The sequence below is a fragment of the Toxorhynchites rutilus genome, chromosome 3 (assembly GCF_029784135.1).
Source record: "Toxorhynchites rutilus septentrionalis strain SRP chromosome 3, ASM2978413v1, whole genome shotgun sequence".
Classification (NCBI taxonomy): domain Eukaryota; kingdom Metazoa; phylum Arthropoda; class Insecta; order Diptera; family Culicidae; genus Toxorhynchites; species Toxorhynchites rutilus.
The window spans coordinates 172,762,631-172,790,256 of record NC_073746.1 but is presented as its reverse complement, the minus strand read 5'-3'; the positions used below and the strand labels follow the sequence as shown (position 1 = coordinate 172,790,256).

At 36.6% G+C, this 27,626-nt stretch overlaps 1 protein-coding gene across 4 annotated transcripts in view; it reads right to left on the bottom strand.

The window, feature by feature from the left end:
- LOC129775557 (hemicentin-1-like) overlaps positions 1-27,626 on the bottom strand; it is a 211,410-nt gene that overhangs the window by 95,764 nt on the left and 88,020 nt on the right. The window contains exon 1 of one of the 4 annotated variants that reach the window (XM_055780412.1): positions 24,756-24,786. The exons of the other annotated variants lie outside the window; for them this stretch is intronic. Within the exon in view, the coding sequence (XP_055636387.1) occupies positions 24,756-24,771 (16 nt within the window). The 5' untranslated portion in view covers positions 24,772-24,786. Of the gene's footprint in view, positions 1-24,755; positions 24,787-27,626 lie in introns of those variants that run through there. 4 annotated transcript variants of the gene reach the window in all.

Sequence of the window (27,626 nt, the reverse complement as noted above, 5' to 3'; positions counted from 1 at the left end):
GGGACCTTTAGATGAATCTAGATCCTCCAGCGCGATAAGAAGTTCGTTAGCGGTAATATTATCAATTGAGACCGAGTTTGCACATTCGGGTAAAAACGAAAAATAATCGTTATCTCGAACCACGTTATTTGTTGTGTAGTACCTTGGAAAAAACGGGCGAATTGATTACTAATATCACTATCCTTGATCCAACGTATTCTCCAAATTTTATACTTGATGGAAAAATGGAAAATTATTTTTTTTTTATCTCATTTATTTATTTATTAGGCTCATTAGCATTTTAGCTGTAACAGAGCCGGGTTTTAATCGTGTACATGTACATATGTTTATGTTTCTATAAATTGTAAATTACACAGTCGTTAGTAGTAGCCATTTAGGCGTTATGTTTTTTCTGTTCCATTACATTATGGTAAATTACACAATAGTAGCCATTTAGGCGTAAGGGTATTCTTTCTGTTCATCCATTGTTCAGCAGACCGGACAGCGGAGACAGTTGATATTGATCATTGTTGAGTTATTTATAGAACAGCAGCCCGATGTTTCTTGCAGAGCAGAGCAGTTGTATGGATGAATCGATCTCATTTCGACCGTGGATCGATTTCCATCGCTGACGATGGTTGCGTGGACGTAGTTATTCTATAACAACACAAAGATGGTCAATTGAGGGCCCTGAATTTGAACTCACGATCGATCGCTTGATAAGCGAACGCGTAACCAAGTGGCTACGAAGACCCCCTAATGGAAAATTATTGGATTTCATCTTATCGCTGGCAAAATTGATCGAAATAGGATCGGATTTAATGTTATTTTCTATCCTTGATATATAGCTTTCATATTGTAGTGATATTTTCGTATCAAAGTTTTCACGAATATCTTTGTATATGGTTAAATTATCCAAAGTTTCGTTTGCTTTGTATCTTTTATGAGCTTTTTGTTTTCTGTTTTTGATATTTTTAATATCACGAGTGAACCATACTGGTGTTTTTGAATTTGTATTAAGTTTTTTCTTTCTTGTTGGAACATGTTCGCTTATGATTCTATACAGATTATCATCAAAAATTTCAACAGCTTTGTCTATGTTCCTTTCATCTTCAAGTAGAAATGAACAATTTATATCATTAAGCTTACGTTTAATTTGTTCGTAGTCTGCCTTTTTGAAATGAAAATTTATCTCAAAATCGCAATCGGTGGGGCGTGTATTTGTGCTATCGATAAATAAAAAGTATTCTATAGCGGTGTGGAATTTTTCATTTTTCCAAAGAGGACATTCGAAACATGGAAATCTTCTGTGCAATTAGTAAACAACAAGTCTAGGAAACAATTTAGTTCATTTGAAACAGGATTGATTTGACATAGACCTAATTGGCTTGTTTTATCGAAAATAAGATGCAATGTCTCATTTTCGCCAACAATCGGGAATAAGATTGATTCGTTCTCCTCGTCTACAATGAAATCAATTATATTTTGATTGAAGTCACCGTAAATATGGATTTTAATTTTAGGGTCGTGTTCATCAACAAATGACTCTACAATATTTAAAAATTTCTCATAAGAATGTTTTTTGGCAAAATTAGGAGGGAAATAGATAACCAATAGTCAGATGTTTCTGTGTTGGTGACAACAATGGAATGTATTGCTTCCATACGCGTGTGTGCAAGGTGTGTGGCATACCTAGTTCTGGCAACACGGGCGTTGCGAGTTTAGCGATCAAGTGGGCAGTCACCGATTGTTTCGGCCAATCACACATTTTGGCAATCCTGCCAGGAGCGAGAATTAAACGGAATAATCGGAAACCACCTTGAACCGAAACATTTTCAGGGGCTTTGCGTGGGAAATATGTGACACTAAAGTTGCACGGAACAAGTACGGCTCAGGGTGACCGTATAAAAGATGATAATGAAAAGAATGCAGCCCGGGACAACCATGCTTTGTGAAAATTTAAGTACAATTATTTGCGAATCGGGACGACCGTATTAAGAACAGAACTTGACTCGATAGTTTGTTAGTTCAACGTCATCAATTGGCTCATATATCTAAAAGGTGGTTCAAATGTATTCAGTGACGGAAATTACACTGAAACAAAATCCACATGCATTTGTTCTTTTCTTTTTTCATTCAATTCTTGCATGGCATGGCTAGTTCTGGCAACACGGACGTCGCCAGTTTAGCAATCGAGTGGGCAGTCACCGCTTTGCTTCGAGAGGATTATCCCGCGGACGCTCAGAGACACACACAAGGGTGCAGCGTAAACAAATGTATTCGTTTTTTCGAAGTGTTCATTGTTTATGAGACTACGTATCTGTCGTATCCTTTTGAGTTTTTGATATACAAAGTTTGCAAAATAGCGAAGGGAAACAACAAATTTTAGAATTCCTTAATTAAAAATCAAAGCAACATAATATGCTAGTCGGATCGGTAATTGCGTTCAACAAGAGGTACGCAATTCATTGACAAAATCCGAGGAATACGGAAACGGAAATACTAAAACAACGAAATTCGAAGCTAATCAATCGAGATAAGCTGGAAAATAATACTAACAGCTACGAATATCATTAGGATCGGTCAAAAATTCATCAAACATCATCATCAAGCAGGCTCAATAGGTAAAGGTCCCTAACGAGGTGTACAAGTACGAAACCAGCTTTTTCGAAAATAATACACGTTCATTGTATTGAAATGAGAATCTCAACTTTATTGGGAGTATTTTCCATGGATAACTATAATTTTTTTCCCATTTCTCTGGAAATTTGTGCTGCACTAAGAAAAAAAAACTGTTTCTCTTGAAGAGCAAGCCATCAGAATGCAAAATGTGGAAATGTGGAAACAGAATGCCGCGTTGTGCGTTCCTTCTTATCAGCTTTCATTGCTTGCGTTTTGTACTAAAACATTCACCCGACGCAGTCTGTTGATTTGCAGTCACAATCTAGCATTCGCGTCACCACTTTTCATGTAAACAAAAACAAAATAAAACTCGTATAAAAATCTTGTTCTTGTTGTGTCCACTGATCAGTTCAATGTATTTAAAACCAACACTTTGACATATCCGCGCTGGCGGCATTGAGCTTCGTTTACTAGTTTAGGGGAGCGTGAAAGAATAGCTGATTTTCAGTCGGAATGAACACGTTTTCAAAATTAAAATCAGGAATGAAAATTAGCTTTTCCATATTAAACTAGTATTCTATTTAAATGAAAAACATTTTTGTTTGCAGGTGGTGAAAAAGTCTCATACGAAAATTGTTTATGAAGACAACTCTATATTATGATGAAAAAATTTAGCAACAATGTTGGAATTGTTTAGCCATATGGGTGAATAAAAGAACCACGTGTTTCAAGTAATCAAATAACATGATGTTGAAATTTTCATTCAAATTTTAGAATTTTAAATATGTGTGTTTCCATTTAATCGAACACAATAATGCGTTGCGTCATTAGCATCGTTGTACTAAACGCTAACATTTGTTCTAAACTGCTTGCGCCGAATTCGCGATGACAGTGGCATGGTGTCGACGTCTGGTGGCAACTTAAAATTAGGGCAATAATTTGATTCCCAAACTCGTTAGTGTAATCTCTATCAGAGTAGAAGATACGAAGCCGGTTTTTAAATTCTAAATTTTGAATGAAAATTTTCACATCATGTTATTTGATTACTTGAAACACGTGTTTCTGACTTTCATTCAACCATATGGCTTAACAATTCCAACATTGCTTTTTGCATCATGATATAGAGTTTTATTCATTAACAATTTTCGTATGAGACTTTTGTACCACCTGCAAACAAAAATGTTTTTCATTTGAATAGAATACTAGCTTGATATGGAAAAGCTGATCTTCATTCATAATTTTAATTTTGAAAACGTGTTCATTCCGACTGAAAATCAGCTATTCTTTCACGCTTCCCTGAACTAGTAAACGAAGCTCAATGCCGCCAGCGCGGATAGGTCAATGTGCTGTTTATAAAAACATTCAACTGATCCGTGAACTCAACAAGAACAAGATTTTCATACGAATTTTATTTTGTTTTTGTTTACATGAAAACTGGTGACGCGAATGCTAGATTGTGACTGCAAATAAACAGACTGCGTCGGGCGAATGTTTTAGTACAAAACGCAAGCAATGACAGCCGATGAGAAGCAACGCACAACGCGGCATTCTGTTTCCACCTGAAGCACAATTGTCGCAACGCGATGCATAGCCGCCGATTCTGGTCCCACCTGAACGCTCAACGCTCGACGTTCAACGCTCAACACTTTACATTTTACGCTTACCGTTTAACGCTTAACGCTTAACGCCGAACGCCGAACGCTTAACACTTAACGCTTAACGATTAATGCTTAACGATTAACGCTTAACGTTCAACGCTTAACTCTTAACGCTTAAAGTTTAACGCCTTAAGCTTAATGCAAAACGATTAACGCTCGACGCTTAACGCTTAACGCTTAACGTTCAACACTTAACGCTTAACACTTAACGTTCAACGCTTAACGCTTAACGCTAAACGATTAACGCTTAACGATTGACCCTTAGCGCAGCGTCAAAACACTGGAATTAAAGGAGCAGGAAAAGGTTCACCATACAACCAAATTGACGCCTTTCATTTGACACCACTGAAAATTCGGTAGGTAGTGCAATTCCAGAGATTCCGGGGGAGGTCGGTTCAGGGCTACCGGCCGGATAAGGACTACCTTCCCCTAAATATTGGGTTGGGAAAAAAACGAAATGTCGTATTTCTGATCCAAATTTGACGCTTTATTTTTTTTTTTTTTTTTTTTTTTTTATCTTCGCTTATTTTTCGTCGGCCTATTTCCGCCACTTTAGTGCCAATCACCGACAACAGGGAGGCGACTCCACCTGTTCCTACCTATCAGACTCAACAACTCATGAGCCGGGCCAACTTCTTTTACTTCCCCTCCGAAGGAAGACGTAACCAGAGATTTTTCGCCTCAGAAAATCCCAACGACGCCAGCTGGGATTGAACCCAGGCCGATCGGATTGTGAGGCTGTTACGTTAACCACACAACCACTGGCGCCGTCAACGCTTTATTTAACATACTTAAAATTATCCAATTTAAGTCAAATATGCGCCGTTTTGTTCGCAAACTTGTTGCCCGTTAGAAGGCAACTTCATTATCGATCCGGGCTTGGCGATGGTTTGGGTCGGCTCACCACGCTTCGACCACGACTTTTTTCGCTTTAGGTTGTCGTACGTGATCCACTTTTCATCACCAGTCACCATCTTCTTCAAAAATGGGTCGAGTTCGTTCCGTTTCAGCAGTGCATCGCAGGTGTTGATTCGGTCTAAAAAATTTTTTTGCGTCAACTCGTGTGGCACCCATACATCCAGTTTTTTTTTGGAATCCAATCTTCTGCAAATGGTTCCAAATGGTTTTATGGTCTATATCCAGCTCCTGGCCAATCGAGCGAGTGCTCACATGCCGGTCTTCTTGGATGATTTCAACGACTTTTATCGGTTTCCACGACGTCTGGCCTACCAGTACGGGGTGTATCTTCGACAGCCACTACACCAGAACGAAATCGATCAAACCAACGCTGTGCTGTGCGAGTCGTTACAGTATCGGGTTCATAAACTACACAATTCTTTTGGGCCTTCGTTGCAGTTTTACCTCGCAGGTAGTAAAAACGTAAAATATGGAGAATTTCTTGCTCGGTGGACTTCATCTTTGACGCACTATAACTTGAGACTGAAAAGGACAATCACAACACTGTCAAAACGACACTTGTAGCACAGATTGTCGTATTTAAAAAGCCGTACCCGATGCGATAAGTACAACACAAGATATGTTTAAGTGTTGCCATATATTGACAATATACGACATTTCTTTTTCTCCAACCCAATATAGTTCATGCATCTGGGTTAACCGGTATTGAAGTGTGTGATCATGCAACAAAATCACTTTTCACCTCTGACCGTTTTCACCCAAAACACAGTTCAAATTGGTCATTTGTAGTCGGTAGCCGTCATTAGTGATTTGACCTTGCGACCGACTTTGATGGTTTCCCTGCACTCTTTGACTCTTTGACTCTTTGTTTCAAAAATCTTTGACGTTCTCACCATCATATCAGATAAAAAGCGAAAGCTATGGACCAGACACAGACATGGATGGAAAACACTTTGGAGCCTCTTAAAGCCAAAAAACAGAGACAGCGGGCTCACTTCATGCCTTACGAGTAGTCTGAATACCCAACCTCTGTCTCAAAGTGAACTGAAGTGGATTGAAAAATATACAAACGGATAGAGATTTTTTTACAAAAATAATGTTTGATTTATTCTTAGTAACTATATCCAAAAATTCATTCGAAAAGTTGAAAGTTATAATCAATCATCACAGTAATTCAAACTTTTTGGTTAGAATATTTACCTATTTGAAGAAAAAAATACCAGAAGTGGGTTATATTTGTGATATAACCGCAAAATAGACGTAGGACTACCCGCTGGCTCGGAAATCGTTTGTTTGAAGCTGCATCTGAATCAGTTCTCAATGAATTAATGAATGAATGATTTCGAAAGACTGCTGAAAGTTTTTTTTTGTTCGTGTGTGAGTGGATGAGTATAAGTATGGAATTTTTATTAACATAACATTAAACTCTTTTGAACTTGTTGATGGTCCTGAAAAGAACCGATGGGTTTGCGTGACTTTCTAAAACCTACTAAAAGTATATTATACATGATTCATTTTTGTTCTCGTGGGAATAATACATTAGATTTTTCATGAGTGGTCACGCGGAAGCCAAAGAGAAACTGATACTCTTGGATAGGATTGCATCACGGGAACACCTACTCGATTGCACGAGTTTGTGATATTCCATCGATAGCACAATCATGGCTAAGTGGATTTCCGAGCTGGCACCCCTGCTAATATAGAGATTTTGTAATTTCAATAGTTTACTTCTAAAGCATTTCATGAGCTATTGAAACAAGTTATGGGATCAATAAGCAACAAGCATATAACGCATAGTATCTTTCGAAGTGGTTATTCTGCCGGAGAAGAAGCAAAATGGTTGATTAAACTCGCTGCGGAAAATTTGCACTAGCGCGCGAAACCATTAACATAATCACAGCAGCAACAGCAACTAGCAAATCAATGCGCAATGGCCAGACACAAAACGATTCGAAATGTGCTCGATCGGGAGCGGTCTCGAAGTAAAGCACGCTTTCAACGTGAAACCATTTAGCCTAGTTGCTGCCCGCGGATACCGTTGCGAAACCGGGTATAGGTACCTATGAACCATGGGCACAGAGAGCGCACGCTCGAAAGGAAAGCTTCAACCGTAGACATTGAAACGAATAATCGTAGAACCACACCTTTGAACAAATGTTTCGCAAATGCGCACGTAGCGATCGAGATCGGTTAAGGCCGGTGAGAGTGAGTCGATTTCCAGGGTTCGATACTTGAATGAAATGGTGCGGCGCTTACCATAATCAATGCTAGCAGTAATTTTCCATACCTATTCATGGCTAATTATGAAATTAGATTTGCGTTATGAACAGACCTCGACCAAAACACTCTTTTCATGGATGCAAAATCACTTTTGCACACTTTCGGTCGAACTAACCTCAAAGTTGGTTGCGAAGCGCCAATAGCAAGAAAGAAGCAATTAACAAATCGAACGGGAAACTAGTGCACAAAACTATGCAAACCACAAAACATGAAAAGACCGTATTGCAGTCCACATCAAAGAGCGAGAAGATAAAGGCAGGCACACTTACGGCAGTCTGCCATTCTATTGATTCCGAACCCATAATCAAATCAAAAACGAGTTCGCTTCCGATTATACTCTGCAATAATTAATCTGAAACTTTTTAATAAATTTAATTAATTTTTGCCGATGGCGTCTCAACTTGGGACAAACAAAAAGGAGGATGCGGGGGTGGATACAATCTTTCAAAACCAATTCGTGATACTCGGTTCGAAAATAGAGCGAGCGGGCGATAAGTAGGACCGACGATTCTTTCCAATTCCTTTGTTCCACGACCAATCGTGGTGAATTTATGTTCAACTTTTCGTCCACTTCCTCGAGTCTTTAGCTACTAACTTTGGCCGGTACGATTGCGAGCACTGCAAATGTTTTTCAGAGGGAGAGCTACCCCTTTGGGCATTTTACACAAAGAAGCGTCTGAAGGTGAATTGAGACAGTGTTGTAACCAACGAAAATGGGCTTGAAACCGAATGGCTGCGTTCGCAGTGAATGAGAGACAAACTTCTGAGTTAATTTAATTACACGCTTAGCGGCCAACACGAGTTTGTTGATACCCTTTTTTTATTTCAGGTTATCAAACGGCGATCCTGGACATGTCGAAATTATTCGCTTCCCAAGTGTTATCCAGTCGGTAAAAAAAATTGTGAAACTCAGATCAGAGAAAAACTAAATTATGGAAATTTATTCCATTGTTCTATTCTTGTTCCCTTCATCTGCGCTTCGCGTCTAGCAATTGAGAGCCAATCTTGTTTTTATTTTCCGAATTAGTCCTGCACTGTCTGAACTCACACTTGAGCTTTTATTTTTGTTTATACATTTTTCAAGCATCACTTAGAAATTATGACTCGAAACGGATGACCCTTAAAGACCATTCCCGCCGAATAGAGCAACGAGAGCGCCACTATCGGCGGGGCACTTGACTTCTGCGAATTAAATATTTATTCGGATCAGATTGTAATCTTTTAATTATTCAGCCATTTCTTCACGGTTCTTCGTTCTTCATAAACGTAGACAACTCGACGAGATTCGGCTTGCAGATTTCCCCCGAAATGGGGGGAAAAATCACAAACAGTGCAGCATCCCCGACGTTATGTTTTGATGAGGGGGTGGTGTCGAGAAAACACGGTTCGCTTATCTCAATCAATTGTACCCCAGCATCGTGGTCCATAGGATTTGAGCCCTTCCACCAGAGACCAGGGGGTGGCCGCCAGTGAGAGAATAACATGAGGTAATTTACAGTTAAATTTATTACATTTTTGTTGATTGTTTATAACTGAGGCAATAAAGGCGGGGGAACCGCTGGCAGGAATTTGAACCGATGTTAGACGTAAGGTTCAAATTGAGCTATTAAATTTTTCAACGGAAAACATTCGTGGCAAAGGTTTGGCGGAAATCAAGTGTATAATCAACCACGGATTTATAATGGTGGTACAATTGGATAATAATTTGGAGTTGAAAAAAACACCGCTTTTAACACAATTCTCTACAATATCCGCAGAAATTTGGACGCGTTCAAAATACTGCAACGATTTAAATATTGACCAGTGTTTACAATTATTCATGGTGATACGTTTTTCATAACGGTTCAGGGCAATGATACCTTATTTTTCTGGTGTTAATGGCATTCTTCTGTAGGAGCCTTCAACCACTGCCACCATTAGTTTGATAGATTTTGAATTTGGCATTACCCGAAGGATAGCTATTTTTTATTCTTATCTGAAAACTAGCAAACACGGAGAGCTCCGTTCCGCCCATAATTAATTTTTTGATTCAAATTTTTCGAACATTCCCGAAACCCAATTTACCACTCTAATATCAATTAGCTAGAAGGTGAATGGAACACTTTTTGAACTCAATAGAATTTACTAATTTTCTTTGGAAGTAAACAGGTTCTTGAGTTAAATTGTGACATCAAATCATTTTTATTCACATATGTAGATAATTTCCGGCTACTTCGGCTGGTTCGAAGGATGCCCAATTTCCGTACATTTTGGCAGCAATGGATGGTATTGTATCAATCATATTGTAACTCAACGTCCAGAAACTTCAAATAGCCCATCAAAAGCAGTTTTCAATCCACATAATCCTGGAGGATACACGGATCCACTACGCAAAAAAGAAATTGAAATCATTCAGTCAACGAACATTGTTCTCAATAAATTAGTTGTGGCACACGGCTCTTGCACATGAAGGGAACTTAATTTTTGTACAAAAAATCTGTAATCATGGCCCGATACTGCCGTTCTACGCATAGTTGTCCCATATTCCAAAATCAGCAACTGAGAAAAATGCAACGGATGTTTACGGATTTATTTAATTCATGGTGGGATAGTTATGCCTAGAATATCAAAATGGGACAATTGAGCTTGATGTTGTTTTTTTAAAAGCTAGGAACAAACAATAACTTTGTTGTGTTTTTCCTGAAGAGTAGACATGAAAACATCGTTTTATGAAGAAAAGTGGATTTTTTTTCAAAAAGTAATAGGAACAACTATGTGTAGAACGGCAGTATGCTGTCTTTATTATTTTTTATGTTGTGTTTGTGTGTAACTTCTCGCGTTTGACATGTATCTAAATAGAACACATTCTTAACATGTATCTAAATAGAAATAAAATAAGTAAAACAAACTTTTTAAGTTAAACGGTTTAATTGTGATTAAACATAATAACATAACATGGGACATATGATGAAGTCGCTAATTGTAGATAATGGATTATCTACCCAATTATTTTCTAGCTTTTAGTGCATTATTATGTTTAATCACAATTAAAGCGTTTAACTTAAAAAGTTTTTTTGTACTTATTTTATTTTCTAGTTTTTAGTACATTATCTGATTCATTAGAATATTTCTCTACAATAAAACCATTGGACTGTATTCCATCAGTCAAATAATTTCATTTGATACCGATATTGAGTGGATTGCAGAAAATACATAATGTGTTCTCCATGTCAAGTTCGTTCATTTGATACCTCAATCAACCTTTTTTATTTGAGATGATATGGAATCAGCTATTTTGTAACGGCGTTCAACTTGAATTTTTCAATAAAAGCAGCTTTAAAATGACAGCAGAGATAAAAGTGTTTTATACATTCGGTCAGTTCCTATTGGTCAAATTTCTATTAATGTGGGACAACCCTACAAACATACAAACAGTTCAAGCTAAATAAAACCGTTTAATAAAGTAAATTGCTATTTTGTGATTGCAGCCATCTTGGATTTGGTTTTTTCGTGATCTACTGTGATCTACTATTCAAGCCCTTTCATTTGATACCCATATTAATCGGCTTTTGAGAAAATATGTAGCCCGCCATTTGGTAGTGGCAGCCATCTTGGATTCGCATTTTTCATAAATAACTGTGTTCTACTAGTCAAACTCTTTCATTTGATACCCATATTAATCAGGTTTTGAGAAAATATGTAGCCTGCCATTTGGTAGTGGCAGCCATCTTGGATTGCTAAATAAAACCGTTTAAAAAAAAGCAGAGTGTGTGAATCGCGATAATTTCTACATTAAAAATGCTACGAAAATTAACATTAATAGTAATTTTTCAATGAAAAACATGGAAAAGTTGTTGTTGGAAAAACTTTTTTCCTGTAAAATGCCCATCTTCCAATGTATGGGTGACTTGTTGGAAATTGTATGGTTTACTCATAAACATTTTTTTAGAATTTAAAATAAAACCTTCTTTCGAGAAAAACAAGTTTCAATTCTCAAAAAAAAAAAAATTGAATGATTTTTTTTTCGAAAAATTGTTTGATAATGTTTAATGAAAACATAAATAATTTCTTACATTCCATTCTTTTGTGTGAGAATTTCTTTTGAAAATATCAACTCGAAAATATATATCTTTTTTCGAAAAATTTTAATTAGAAAACTATAAGATCTACAAAATGATGGTTAAAGAATGAAATATAGGAAATTATAAATTTAAAAAAAAATCGAAAAAAAATTAAAATTCATTTTTCTCGAAAACATGTGTTTTCAGAATTCTGAAAAAAAACATAAAAATATAAAAAAAAAAATTAAATTTCCAATAAGTCACCCATAAAAAGGAAAATGGATACCTTTACAGGAAAAAAGTTTTTCTGACAACTTTTTTTCATGATGTTTTTTTTTTTGAAAAAATACTATTAATGTTCAACTTGCAACATTTTTATGTTCAAATTATCACGTTCTGAAAACATTTTTCTATATAGAAACATGTCAAGAACATGTCGAACGCGAGAATTTACACACAAAAATTTTACGAGTTAAACATTACTTTTTCAGGAGTCTGCCTTACAAAAATGCCTTATATTCCAGAAACTATAAATCATAGGAAGTTGACGTCTTTGACAAAAATTCACATTTCAATAAGATCTGAAACTTTGTCGAATACACAATATCGTTATCTTGGCCGTAAACGAAATTAGGATTAGCTGTAATTTTTTTAAAGAAAACATGAAAAAGTTGTTATTAAAAAAAAATGTTTTCCCTGTAAAAATGCCCATCTTCCGATGCATGGACGACTTATTGGAAATTGTAAGGGCTATTGATATATATTTTTCAGAATTTTAGAAAAAATCGTTTTTGAGAAAAATGAGTTTTAATTTTCAAAACAATTTTTTCTTAGCGAATTTATTTTTTAAAACTTTTTTTTTGATATTTTTAATAAAAATTTCATCAATTTTATACATTTCATTCCTTGAGCATAATTTTATAGGTATTATAGTTTTTGAGCTAAAAATTTTTGTATAAAAAAGAGAAAAAAATGGGCCCTTTTCAAAAAAGAGACTAATTCTTTTCTGAATATTTCAAGTATACAAAGTTGCTCAAAAGACCTATCGAAGCTATCATAGCAAATTGGCTTTTTGAAATTCGATAACTTTAAAATTTACTCTCAACCAGATACAGATATTTTTTTAAAAAGACCATTTTTTTCTTATTTTTCTGCAAAAAATTAAGGAAATATTGATAGGAAGAAGGAGATAAAGAAAAGAATGAAAGAAAAGAAAAAAAGGGAGAAAGGAGGAAGAAGAGAGAGAATATTTAAAGTCAGAGAGAAATTATGAAATAAAGGAAGAAAGGAAGCAAGAAAGAAAGAAAAAGAGGAAAAAAATAATGTGAGAAACGAAGAAATAATGAAATATAGAGAGAAGTGAAGGACGAAAGATAGAAAAGAAGAAAGTAAGAAACGAAAATGAGCCATTTACGAAAGAAATACATTTTAAATGTTCGGTTAGAAAATTTAACTCAAAATTTAATTTAATAATAAAAACTTTTATATCTCAGAACACCCCTCCAGCGATATTTTTATTGGGAACCCCATTCAATTTAACAAAATACCGTGGTGCCGAAGTAAATTCACCAAAATGGGGGGATATAATTTTATAAAAAAATTTTATACATTGTGAAATTATAACCAATATAAAAATGAAATCTGCATGCGATTCTACATGAAAAACTATATATAACGTTCCATACTAGGACTAACCGTTTTGAGATATAACCATTTCTATAGCGAAAATAATCATGATGTCCAGCAGCAGTATACATTTTATAGCATTTTACGAACATGATTTTAACTATATTGAATTGGTTAAATCTGGAGAGCGGCTAGTCTTAGGATAAAATGTCATATCAATGTCAAGTTTTTCATGTAGAATTGCATGTAGATTCCAGTTTTAGTGTTACTTTTTGTTACTTCATTTTTGATTCAGTCCGTGGAAGGCAAGTTCATCGACATGACGAGACATTTTTTATGTTTGGTTCCCCTCGCGCAATCCTATCTAAACAAACTAAGTTAAGGATAGGCAAACGGAAAGATTAAATGGATTGTAAGGGTTGATGTACAGAGAAAGAATGAAAAGTAAATTATGTGCGTTAGTCCCTAACGAGAATTTAACAAGTAAAGTGTATTCATACTGCACTAAAATAAAACAAATTGCAAATCAGAAAGCAGAAAAAAGTGTAAATGGAAAAATCATAGAATAAGAAAATTAAAATTAAAAAACAGAAATGATGTGATCGAAAAAATCTGAAATGTAAAAATTTAATCATGATTAAAAATATATCACTGAAATAAAAAAAACAGATAAGTAGTAAATAGCAAAATCAGAAAATTAGAAATTATGAAATTTAGAACACCGGATTATCAGTAACTAAAAGGACTCAAAAAATGAAGGTATGACTCGATTTTATACAGGCTCGATTATGTATGACTCGATTATATACAGTTCGAAAAAAAAATTTTATGATTCAAATATGACTTATTTCGAGAAAAAAATAAACCTTCCAACGTTAAAGTGAAATTTGAGTGGCTATTATAAGTACAGTAGGTTAAAAATCACGATTTTTGAAGATTTTGCTTGAATTTTCATTAGGAATTGTTTATATCGACATTGCAGCGAAATTAAGAGAGATAGAAGTTGGGTGTCAAAGAACAAATTGTAGAGTGGTTAGAGAACTTTAACTTGATTGAAAGAAACAATCATGCTTAGTATGATTTTTTGTGATAAAATTAATAATCACACATTAAAGATTACTATTATTTAAATCCACTAATTTAGATGTTCCACTACTATGCCCTGTACTAAATTTGCTCATCTTTCAAATGAAAGTAACACAATCGGTTTATCATTTGGCGTACTTTTCAAGAGGCAACAGAGTCCGAAACAAAAAGAAAAAGTTCTACAACTCTGTCATTGTTGAAATTCGAACATATGCGTAGAAGGATTTTTTTTATCAAATATGACCGTCTATCACCTCCTGAGAGATTCAGGAAAAAAATGTTTTCATTGGAGAAAGATGTTTTCAGACTTTAAGGGGGAAAAATATATGCATAAAAACGAATAAAAAAATATTTTGGCTCGATCATATACAGGAAAAGTAATTGGATACTGTATATAATAAAGTATGCCCTGTATCGAAAACTATATAAGTATACCTCTGAATATTTGCTTGGAAACAGGACATAAGAATAATACGAAAATCTGAAAGCTTTCCGATTTTGTTCTTCAAATACAAAAGCTTTGTGAATGTAAATATTAGGGTGTCAATGAATGTATGAGAAAAAATCGACCCTAAAATTTCAAAAAGTTACCCTATACAAAATATTTACCACCTCGAAAAAACACCCTATGCCAAATATCAGCTCAATCGGACTTAAGGGAGAGTGGCGCAAAGCGGTCAAAGTTTGAGTTTTTTTGAAAATCGAAAAATCACCCAAGGGAGTAAAGGAAATCGGGGTTTTCAAAACAAAATTTGATGCCAAATGTCTTAAAATTGCATAAAACGTCGAGATCTAGTTTCATCTCGAAAAAAAATTTGTCAAAAATCGACACTCTGGGACTTACTTTTTTTCGGAATGCGAGACGAAACGTATGGTTTTAAGTGCCAATAAAAATAATTATCTCTATTCTTCATTTCGAACTTGTTGCGAAATATTGATTTGCACGATAATATACCCTATGTAAAATATTAGCTCATTCGAACTTCATTTATTAGTGTTGCACGTTGAAATTTGAGTTTTTTGAAAACCGAAAAATCACCGGAAATCGGGGTTCGCAAAACAATTTTTTGATGCCAAATGTCTTAGAATTTTATGACACATCGAGATTTACAGTTGTCTCAAACAAATTTTTTCGTCAAAAATCGACTTTTCAGACGGAAAAACGACCTAGTGCCAAAAAAAAATTTTTTTTGACAAATTTTTTTTCGGAATAATAGAAAATCTCCGCTTGTAATGCAATTTTAAGACATTTGGCAAATTTTTTTTTAAACCCCCGACTTTCGGTGATTTTTCCTTTTAAAAAAAAACTAAAGTTTTTACGTCTGTGACACTAATAAATGAAGTTCGAATGAGCTAATATTTTACAAATGGTATATTATCGTGCAAATCAACATTTCGCAGAAAGTTCCGAATGAAAAAATGAGTTAACTATTTTTATTGGTACCCAAAGCCATACGTTTCGTTTGGTATTCCGAAAATTCCCATTCCCAGAGTGTCGATTTTTACAAAAACAAATTTCGAGATGACACTAGATCTGGACGTTTCATGTAATTTTAAGACATTCGGCATCAATTTTTTTTTCGAAAATCCCGATCTCCGACCCAAGGGGGGAGGTTGATTTTTCGATTATCAAAAACATTCAACTTTGACCGCTTAGCGCCACCCTCCCTTAAATCCGATTGAGCTTATATTTGGCATAGGGTGTTTTTTTGAGGTGGTGAACATTTTTTATGAATTAACTTTTTGAAATTTGAGATGACCATTTTTATTGGCACCATAGTAAATATAAAAAATGGATACTTAGAAGTTTTAAGATTTAGAAAATTAAAAAAATATATATATTTATCCTAATGTAGCATTTGACCGAATAGAACCCTTACCCGAATGTAATATGGATATTTATTCAAATGTACTGTACGAATGTATCCGAATACCCATGTTTCAATAATAAAAAAATACATTTACCCGAATCACCGGAAATTTGACAGAAATCATAACCTGACATAACCACTATAGTTTAATCGAACATGTTGATCGAAAAAATTGGAATTAGTAACACCACATTCGGATCTATTCAGAATATTTTGCATGAAATTTGGGCCAGTATATGAATTCAGCCATTCCATATGAAACCGATATAATGGTTCTCAGATTTTCGTGGGAAGTGGAAATTTTGTTCTTTGTCGCAAACCTTTAGACCCGTATTTTTTTTCCATTTCCATTTCCATTTTAGGGTGGTCCGAAAAATCTAATTTTTCCACTTTTTTCAAAAAAAATTTTTTTTTAACTACTGAACCGATTTGAATGATCAACATATCAAATTAAAGCCAATTAGCTGTTATGTTTTTGAAAAAATACCAGAGTTGCAAAAAATTTTAATTTTGGTTTAGTTATTGATGATTGTATTTGTTTTTTACAGTTTTCATGGTCTCGGGACCAAAGGCGCTATATTATTTAATTTATTTTTTTGGAAGGCTGAGAATTTTTCTACATAATATATCTCGAAACCAGAGAGGCGTTTTTTTTTGTTTTTAAGTTATGATTTTTCTAAGTTTACCGTAATTATTTCGTAATTATTCATTGTATTTATTATTTTTAGGTTACATGATTTCGGGACCTAGGGCGCTATATTTTTTTATATTTTTTCTGAAAAGCTGAGGATTTTTCACATAACATATCTCGAAACCAAGGAGGCGTTTTTTTCGTTTTTGAGTTATGATTTTTCAAAGTTACCCGATGGATGCCTTTTTATATATATGTTAACTTTGATATGTTAACTTTGGAAAATCATAACTCAAAAACGAAAAAAAAACGCCTCCTTGGTTTCGAGATATGTTTTGTGAAAATTACTCAGCTTTTCAGAAAAAATATTAAAAAATATAGCGCCTTTGGTCCCGAGAATATGAAAACAGTAAAAAAACGAATACATCAGTAATAACGAGAACAGAATTCAAATTTTCTGCAGGTGTAGTATTTTTTCAAGAAAGTCCAGGTGATTGGCGTTAATTTGATATATCATCTGAATCGGTAGTAGTTCAAAAGTTATGAATTTCTGAAAAAAGTAATTTTTTGAAAAAAGAGGAATTTCGATTTTTCGGACAATCCTAAAATGGAAATGGTCACCCTAATGAAAAAATTAAAAAAATACGAGTCTAATGTTTTGCGATAAAGAACAAAATTACCATTTTTCACGAAAATCTGAGGACCACTATATCGGTTTGGCATGGAATGGCTATGTTACTGTGGGAAAAAGCTTAGATCTTTCACCTGATCTGGCACCACGAGAGACTTTCCAGTTCAATTGTTCCAGCGGACGTTCAAAAACTTTGGCATCGATGCGACCCTTCCAGAGTTCAACCTGGAAAAAACCGCTTCATTTGCATATTTGGCTTAAATCGGATCAAAAAATACTCCTTTAAAAAACTAAATACATGTTACATCGAGAAAATCCCGTTCCAACGAGGTTGCGTTATAAATTTTCCATGAAAAGGATGACCCAACTAAAGTGATTACCCCTATTAAAGTCATTAAACATTGTTCAAAAAGACGGAAGTAGTTCAGTTCAGGTGCTTGCACAAAATTAAACGATACAACAAATCGGAATGTGGGGGGAGAAGTTTCACGTTTCCTTATGACAGAATTCCAACTGTTGTTGTACGCGCACCGGAAAGCCAAACTGTTTGTGTTGAACGAACTGTGAAGGAATTTTCTCTCCACCATCTATTTGTATAAACACACAGGGAAAAGCTTCGTATGTTTTTTTCCTCCTGCCGTTTCGTTATTTAATAACTTCGCGGCCATCGCGTCGGCCAACCACCGTGACGACGATGACTTCTTTCCTCGGACGGGGGCACCAACTGACACCTACGCACCTCCGCACCGTGTGTATGTGTGTGTGTATGTGTGTGTGTGGGAGCGGCGCACAATTTGTCTTAGTGCTCAAAGACAATGGAAGAAAGCGGAAATTTGTTGCCCCCAGCTAGGGGTGATGGGTCGTAACCCATCACGATGATCATGAGACGGGTCCACCGGCGAGGAACGTTTCTCGACGGCTACGCCACGTTGACAATGAAATTTTGAAACAAGAAGTTTGTGACACATAAACAAAAATACGAGCAGCCAAACTTTACCAGACAACAAGACGTAAGTTTTTCGATTGTTTGAGGTCGTGATGCGGTTGAGGGAACACCACTCTCTCAAACGCTTTGATACCTCGAGCCGATTCTTCTTGTTGTGTAAAGTTGGTGTCTAGCACTTGAATAATGAGTTAAACATTGTAACTTCAGGAAGCAGTAATCACTGAGTTGGGCTCGAATTTTCTCCAAGAATAATGCCATGGGAATAAATAATTATTTGTCATCTTCTAATTGAGCGATTCACCCTCATTGAGACGGATTAAATCATTTCTTCATTTCTTCGTTTCCCCGCATAAAATCGGCGTTGACCAGCGTCACAAAAATCAACAGTCCTTCGTCAGGCTTCTAGCGGCACTATAAGAAATATTTTCTTCTTACTTTTTCTTCTCCAAGCACTTCGTTCGGAGAGTGGCCATAATTGCAGTACACGGAAATGAAATATAATTGTTACAACAACAAACGGTTAATGGGTGCTAGTCATCGTCGAGAAGCACTCGCGCGAAGGGGAACGACGACGACGACGAGACAATCCTAGAATTCCTGCCGCCGTTGGTTGGATGGTTGGTTGGTTGGCTCATCTTCTTGAGCCGGCCTTTCAAAAAGCGAGCGAGAGCAAAGAGAGGCACACAAAAAAGTGTTATCCCATCACGTCCTTTAGTGGAGATCGTCAAGATGCGCGAGGGGCACTGGCGTAGTTGCTGGAAACGCCTTAACCTTAAGTGGATGAGAAAGAAAAAGGAAAAGAGATCCAAGCGACGAAATAAAGGAGCAAGGGCAGAATTTTCCACTCCTTCCTAGTCGCCGGGTGAGAAGTGACCCGAGTAATGGATGATGAGCGGGGAAATCATTCATGTCTGAAAATTATGCATGACATATAATGCTCCCTACATCAAGAAACTGATCATAAAAAGGGGTCCCTCCATTCTAGTGAAATTTTGAAATATTTTCAAAATTTCACCACTTATTACTCGGGTGTCCCTTCACGGCTGGGTGCTCAGAATGGCCGACGCCATCATTGGCATGTTTTCTTACAAAATATTTTTACAATGCCATAATTGTTCTCACAGAAAATTAACTTGACTTTACTTTATCATGTGCGTTCCCGTACACATATATTTGCCGCCTCCCAAAGGTGACTGCTGGGAAATAACCATCACACCTCTTCCCCCCTGCATCCAATCTTTTTCGTCTGGGGGAAAAAACAATTTTCACAATTGCAACTAACCAATTCGAAAATATGTGAACGCCATTAAGTCCCGAGGAAAACCGCATCACATTCCTCCTACGATTTTATTTCCTACATTTCATCCACATTCATCCCCCAACAACTATTCGTCACTTATTTCATAGCTCACGGCAACACGAATTGATATTTAGCTTTCCGCGCCACTTGCACTGTCCGTTCGAAGTGGCATACCATTTGTTGCAAAAAAAACAGTGCATTCTACGGGAAAATAATTATCATTTTAATGTCGACCGATTTAAATAATTACAGCACAAGAATTTGGGTGAATCGAGCTTAGTGCTACTGGATACAGCCGCGGGAGAGGGATGTGGATGGAAGCTTGGAGTCGCAAGCAGTGGAAGTCTTTGACCCCATTTTTCATCGGGAATTTTGACACAGAAGCTAGTAAGTGTGCTCCCGTGGCCGAGTGTTTAGCATCACACATTCACCGATATTCCGGAACCCGGATGAGTTTAGAAATTTCGCAATCCGAACGAGATCGAATTCTGTGTTCTGAAATCCACCCGGGATTCAAATCCAATCGACATATGGAAAAGTGGCAACATTGCCTTGACGCGAAACAAACATCAAAATAATTCATCCGTTTTTATTCAAGTACTTTAAACACGTATTTCTCACCCTAACATGAAATTTTTCCAAAATTTTCGTAGCAGTTCCGCTAAAACTTTATCAATAATATAAAATCACTGTCAGACACAAGTTTGTTTAAGCCCTCTGACAGGCAGCCATGTTTGATGCCAGCATCTCGAGTACCTAAACAGCTGACAACATACCTAAACATTTTAGAGATGAACCAGCCTTTGGCTGAAAATCTCTTTAATAAAGAAAGAAAAAAAAAACCTAAACATACCATGTGGACAGATAAAGTACAATTTAAGATACCCTCCTCCACCTCCTTGGACAAGTGTGATCATTATCTATACTTCTCATTCTGTTGTCCACGTGGACATTTCTCCATTTTTTTGGAAAATCGGCAAAATAATTGAATTGCGCTCAAACTCCATTTTAATTTCGTTTCTATTTTATGAATTGACGGCATGTTCTCAATTCTTTGATTTGTTCCCCAACATTTCCCGTGAAGTTATTTGAATAGCTTTCAGTTTTTTTTTTTCAAATGTCATTTACGCTTTTTATTCTTTATTTTTTTAGACTTTCAGCTCTCCTTTTCTTTTCTATGATGCCAGGATCGGGTTCGTCTCAGCAGAAACAATCTAGAGAGCCGCGAGTTGCGTTTACAATGAACTTGTTACTAACATTAATAAATTTTACATACAGATAATGCTGCATCGCGAGAATTTAAACATATTTACACATTGAGTGGTGGGAAATGTCGACTGTTCTTGTTACCCTTATCGCGAAGGGGAAGAAACAATGATCTTGCAGATTTCAGGTTTCACATTGCAGATTGCAGATTTCAGATTGCATATTTCAGATTTCAGATTGCAGATTGCAGATTGCAGATTGCAGATTGCAGATTGCAGATTGCAGATTACAGATGGCAGATCAGAATCCAGATACAGATTCCCTGAAAATATTGGATTTTTTACGCGATTGATGCGTGCGCACAATAAAAATCGCGTACTTTTGCGAGAATCGCGTAAAAAAAGATTGCCCCTTTATCAGCGCGTACTCGTCACAACCACACTCGCACACGCACACGCAGAATTTTTTTTTCTCAACGAGGCAAACCGATAGGCAAACTGCGTAATTTCAAGAAAATCACATAATTTCGAGCAAATTGCTGAAAAAACGCGTAATATCGAGATAATTGCGTGGAAAATGCCATGAAAAAAAACAGTATATTCAAATTCGTATTCAGATTTCAGATTCCAGATTCATATTCAGAATCCAAATTTATAATCTAGATACCATAATCAGAATCCAAAATTGGAATCCATGTTCAGACATAGAATCCTGATTCAGAATTTAGAGCTAGATTTCAGATTTAGCATACAGATACAGAATCCAGATTTAGATTCCAAATTTAAAATCCATATTCATTGCCCGTATTCAGAATCCAATCCAATTTCGAATTCCAGTTTGTTTCATGTTTCAAAATCTCGATTTGAAAATTTAGAATTCATATCCGGAAGCCAATTCAGATTCAGATTTAGTTCAAATTCAGAATCAAGATTCAGAATCCAAATTCAGAATCCTGATTAAGAATCCAAAATCAGATTTATAATTCAGAATCCAATTCTGATTCAAAATCCAAATTCAGAAGCCAAAATCGGAATCCTGAATCTGAATTCAAATTCTGATTCTAAATTCAGGATCAATATTCAGAATTCAGATTCAAAATTTAGACCCATATACAGAACCCAAATTTTGAATCCATACTCAGCGTCTGTATTCAGAATCCAATCCTAATTCAGATTCATGATTCACGTTACGGAATCTAAATCTAGAATTCATTTTGGAATCCAATTCAGATTCAGAATACGACTCAGATTCCGGAATCAGAATTCGGATTCAGAATCCAGTTTCAAAATCCAATCTAAATTCAGATTCCAGATTTAGATTCCAAATTCCAGATTCAGAATCCAGATTCAAAATTCAATCCAAATTCAGAATCCGCTTCAGAGTCCATACTCAGAATTTGGATTGAGAATACAATCCAGATTCAGAATCCTTATTCAGAATCCTTATTCAGAATCCGTATTTAGAATCCAGATTCAGAATCCAGTTCCACAATCCAATCTAAATTCAGAATCCAAATTCCAGATTCAGAATCCAGATTCAGAATCCAGATTCAAAATTCAATCCAGATTCAAAATCCAGGTTCAGAGTCTATACTCAGAATTTCGACTGAGAATACAATTCAGATTCAGAACTCAGATTTAGAATCCGTATTCAGAAGAACGTATTTAGAATCCAGATTTAGAAACCAGTTTCAAAATCCAATCTAGATTCCAGATTTAGATTCCAAATTCCAGATTGAATATCCACATTCAGAATCCAGATTCAAAATTCAGACCAGATTCAGAATCCAGGTTCAGAGTCCATACTCAGAATTGGATTGAGAATACAATCCAGATTCAGAACTCAGATTCAGAGAATTTAGATTTCAGATTCATAATCCATGTTCAGAATCCGAATTCAGGTTCAGAATCCGTATTTAGAATCCAGTTTCAAAATCCAATCTAAATTCAGATTCCAGATTTAGATTCCAAATTCCAGATTCAAAATCCAAATTCAGAATCCAGATTCAAAATTCAATCTAGATTCAGAATCCAGGTTCAGAATCCATACTCAGAATTTGGATTAAGAATACAATCCAGATTCAGAATTCATATTCGGAATCCGAATTCAGGTTCAGAATCCGTATTCAGAATCCGTATTTAGAATCCAGATTCAGAATCCCGTTTCAAATCATGTTCAGAATTCCGAATTCAGATTCCAGATTTGATTCCAAATTCCAGATTCAGAATCCAGATTCAAAATTCAATCTAGATTCAGAATCCAGGTACAGAGTCCATACTCAGAATTTGGATTGAGAATACAATCCAGATTCAGAACTCAAATTCAGAATCCATGTTCAGAATCCGAGTTCAGGTTCAGAATCCGTATTTAGAATCCAGGTTCAGAATCCAGTTTCAAAATCCAATCTAAATTCAGATTCCAGATTTAGATTCCAAATTCCAGATTCAAAATCCAAATTCAGAATCCAGATTCAAAATTCAATCCAGATTCAGAATCCAGGTTTAGAGTCCATACTCAGAATTTGGATTGAGAATACAATCCAGATTCAGAATCCGAATTCAGGTTCAGAATCCGTATGTAGATTTAGAATCCAGATTCAGAAAACAAACTCAAGATATACATCCTACACTCCAGATTCAAATTCAGAGTTTAGATTCTCGATTCAAAAATTCTTAAGAAAACTCAAAAGAACTATTAGGAATCTGCTAACATTCCCAACAAAACCATTTTAACCCCCAAGTCTGTTCGAGCTGCCGAAAACTAATGACAGAGAGTTGACTTCAAGAAACCTTTACCAGAGAGAGGGTCACGTAATAAGCGAACTTCAGAAAAAATGTTCAGAAAAAATCCCCATTTCCGCTGCCGCTAATGCTGCTGCTGAATGGCGGCGGAATGAAATTCGGCAGGTATCCAACCGAACCGAACCGAACCAAAGGTTTGGGAGGATTTGGGAATAAGAAGAAGATAATTACCACCTGAGCGCGCGAGGAACAGACGGAGTTGCGGAGGGAGCGCAGCTCGGTGGGGATCGCGGAGAATTTTAATTGCTTTCACTCCTTCGAGATGCTGTAGCGTTCCAGCCTCCCGCTCTCTCCCTCTCCTGCTGAAGCCTTTGAACCGCTTCTCTTTCCTATCCACTCCACCTCGAGGTGTGACTTTTAGCCCCGGCAGTTAATGTAGGCTAGCGAGAGGAAGGGTGGTTTATTTTTTCCCGGCCACTTGACGACGTGGCTTTCAGCAAACGAGTTTTATCGATCTCCAGACCAGACATGACGCGCATCGCTCGATTAAAGTGTGATATGATCATGGGGTATGATGTGAAAATGTGGCTCGCAATGTGTGAGCGGAAAAGATTCCGAGAACTATGTTTTCCCCACAGTTGATAGCTAATCAAGTTCGATTAGTCTGACCACAGAAAGAGTCATAGTGTTTCATGCGCTGATTCCAAACCGCAGAAGGTTGCGGAAAGAGGATGGTGACACAGATAATTTATTTTCCCCGACCACCAGACGGGGCCAGCAGTAGGTATTGATGAAATTGCCACAAAAATAAGTATGACAACCAAGCGAACAGGCTTGGAGATGGCGTCTAAACTTTCTTGGCGCGAGAGTTGTGAAAGGTGTGTCTGTCCCCTTGCTTCCATACACGTAGGAAGTTGTCGATCTTCAATATGCTATTGACCATCTTTACTCGGCCGTAACACACGTGCAATTGTGACGAATGCAATTCATCAAGTTTTAAGAATTTAACGTGACTTCAGTATATCATGAATTTCGGAAAACATGATATATAGCTCACTGGTCTAAAATTGATCTAAATACAAAGAAGTTCAATATTCGTTACTGGTATTGCGGTGAATATCCCTGAGAGACATTCCTTTCGATTAGAATAACACACAAATCACCACATCAGCGAAGCACCTTCACGGTCCTCTTGCCCTTTTTTTCAATTGGACCCTTACCCAAATAAAACTCCATTTCATCGAATCTCCCGCTTTCGATGGACGCATTTTACGTAGTACAGCATCATAGCAGCAACAGGTAGAAGAGGGGAGAAACATCTTACCTGAAAAGAAGAAAAGAAAACGGAACGTAAGAAACAATCGAGCTGAGAGATATAAATTATTTGTTTAGAATTAATGGCATAGCTAGGGGTTGAAGAGAAAAAAAAACTACGGAAGAATATATGAAAAAAATCGATGGGTTAACCGATTGGATGGACCGGGTTAATTTAGATCAAATCGAACTGATACTTTCTGCCCTTCCCTACCAAAGCTATTTTGAAGAAACATATGTCATATCTGGTTGTATGTTTTTCACGCGAGATAACGCGGTAGTATACCAACTATTGCAGGTGAGCTTTTGAAGGCGAAACAATTAAAAATCGACTCTGTTTTTTCTTCGCGGAGGCTCACCTCAGTTTTTTTCCTAAGATATGTTGATAATGACGACGACCAAAACACGATACGACGGCAGTGTAAATAGGACATCATCACAAGATGCTGAAACCCGGAAGCCTGCCGCTCCTCATCATCTTCGTCCGTCTGTGGACTACGAGAGGAGCAGCCAGCCAGCGCAGGGAACATGTCGATGTCACCCGAAACCCGTCCAAATGATGACAATGACGACGACGAGTATCTTTAAAAAAAATAACCGAAGGGAAAAACACAAACAGGTATTCGCGACCCATGTCCGCCTTTGGGTCTTTTTGGTTTTGGTGAATTTCATCGAGCGCGATGGCAGTGCCGATTAATAAAATACTTCGAAAAACGAGACCGTTACTTTTTCCGCCTCTTTCTCCTTCGACGACGGATCGACGCAATTAAGGGGCTGATCGACGGGGGCTTAGTGGGGCGAGCTTCCCCCCATTTGAAAACAGGTTTCGTTTGTTTTTTCTCAGTGTGTTTTTGTTCGCTTTTGGACATAATTAAGTCCGCTTGACAATTCTTGGACCCGATTAATGCAATTAACGATATACGGCAATTTTTTGACCTCGGGAATCTGGAACAAAACATCGGGAAGGTTCGTCATCTGGAGTGTTTTCGTCGAGGATTCGTTTCAATCCCGTGGACACGTGTGGTGGTCGTGAGCAAAAATACTGATTCATAACGATCGACTGAAGTGACTCAAATGGTTGCTGTGTGATTCTTGGAAGCTGTTTGCGGGGGGATCAGTTTGTGCACAGCTTCTCTGATGCATTGCAAATGACAAAACGTGGTGTCGCGGGTGAATGTGGGATTGTCGTGAGGCATTTTGTTGTTTAAATACAGCCATGGCATTTTGCCTCGTAGTGCTGCTAAATTCCACTTAAATCAGTCATCGACGTAACAAATGTCAAACGGGTCGTTTATGTTGTCGAGAAGTGATCTTTGTGATCCAGGTTGCGTAATTAACTTTGAATGGTAGAGTTCGGAAATGAGTTTGAGAGTTTTCTAAATTCAACTGTATATTTTCAGTATGCGATACTCCTAGAGTTTCGTAGAAAATATTTGATGATTTCTTTGGATAGAACGACCTTAACCAAAAGTAAACACTGTATGTCTCACTTGTTTTCGAATGAAACAGTTCCACACCGTATTTTTTATTGGAAGGTTTAATTCCCATGAAAAAAAACCTGTACTTTGGCAAAAATTTCAAAAAAGAAGTGACTCTAAGGCACTAATAAAGTCAAAAGATATTTATAGATTTTGAGCGATAATAGCTCCTGAACAACTGAACGAAATGGTATGATAAATACTTCATTCGAAAAATAAAATGCCTACGCGTTATATACTTGTTACTTTTTTACCCAAAAACTTGTTTTAATAGCCTTAAAATTGCCCCTCAGTTATAATTGAACTATAACTACTTGTAGACATTTTATCTTTCGTATAGAATAGTTACCATACCACGTCATAGAGCCAGTGAAGAGCTATTGGCACTTACAAGCTTGTTCCTCTAATATAATGCTCTCGTTTTTGAAACTTTGAACTTACACCCGGTACAGAAATGAAAGAAGTAGTCCTACGTCAAAAAGGCATGCGTTTGGATCATAAAAGACGGCTGGGTGATGTAAAACACTTATCCGGAGAGACGTAGGACTTCACCAAGGGCTGTCAATTTGAACAACTCATGAAATATTCAAGTAGTTTTCGGTATCTCTTAGCTAAATAAGCCAGCATTCGCAAAAACACATTCTCCCAAATATTTTCAACACAATATACTATGCAGCACCTCTCGCAGAACGGAAACAGAAACACCGAACCAAATTGGTTGTGTGGTGGTGAAGAAATCAACCGCAGTGGAACAAATCTTCACCTTCAGTTTTCAACCGAAGAACAGAGCACAGAGAACAGAACCACAGTAAAATACCTTCTTCACATCCCACTTAAAACGTGTTGCACTTTGGCGCCACATTTAAGTCGGAAACATTGCATGAAATCGCGAAAATTTAATGATCGATCGACAAATACTGCAATAATTCCGAAAACATTTCACACAATTCAAACAAGCTCTCTCCAAGCAAAATAAAAAAAAAATCAATGTACAATCAACTCAAAATAAACTCCCAAATTGAGACCCATTCAATTCAGATGGTGTTGGCTTGTCGCTGTCTAGAGTGAAACTAAAAATTGAAAAGAGAGATGAATTTATAATAGGTATCAACCCCTTTCATTTATAACATAGAGGTTCACTCATGGTGCATTTGCTTATCATAGGGCGCTAAGACGCTCTGCTGAGTAGTGATATCACTCGATGCATACCCGAATTAAGTAATAGGCAACGTGGTTAAACTTTTTCAGTACCTCTAGCATTGAAGAAGGCCAGTTTAGAAAACTTCAGCTCAACTCTCA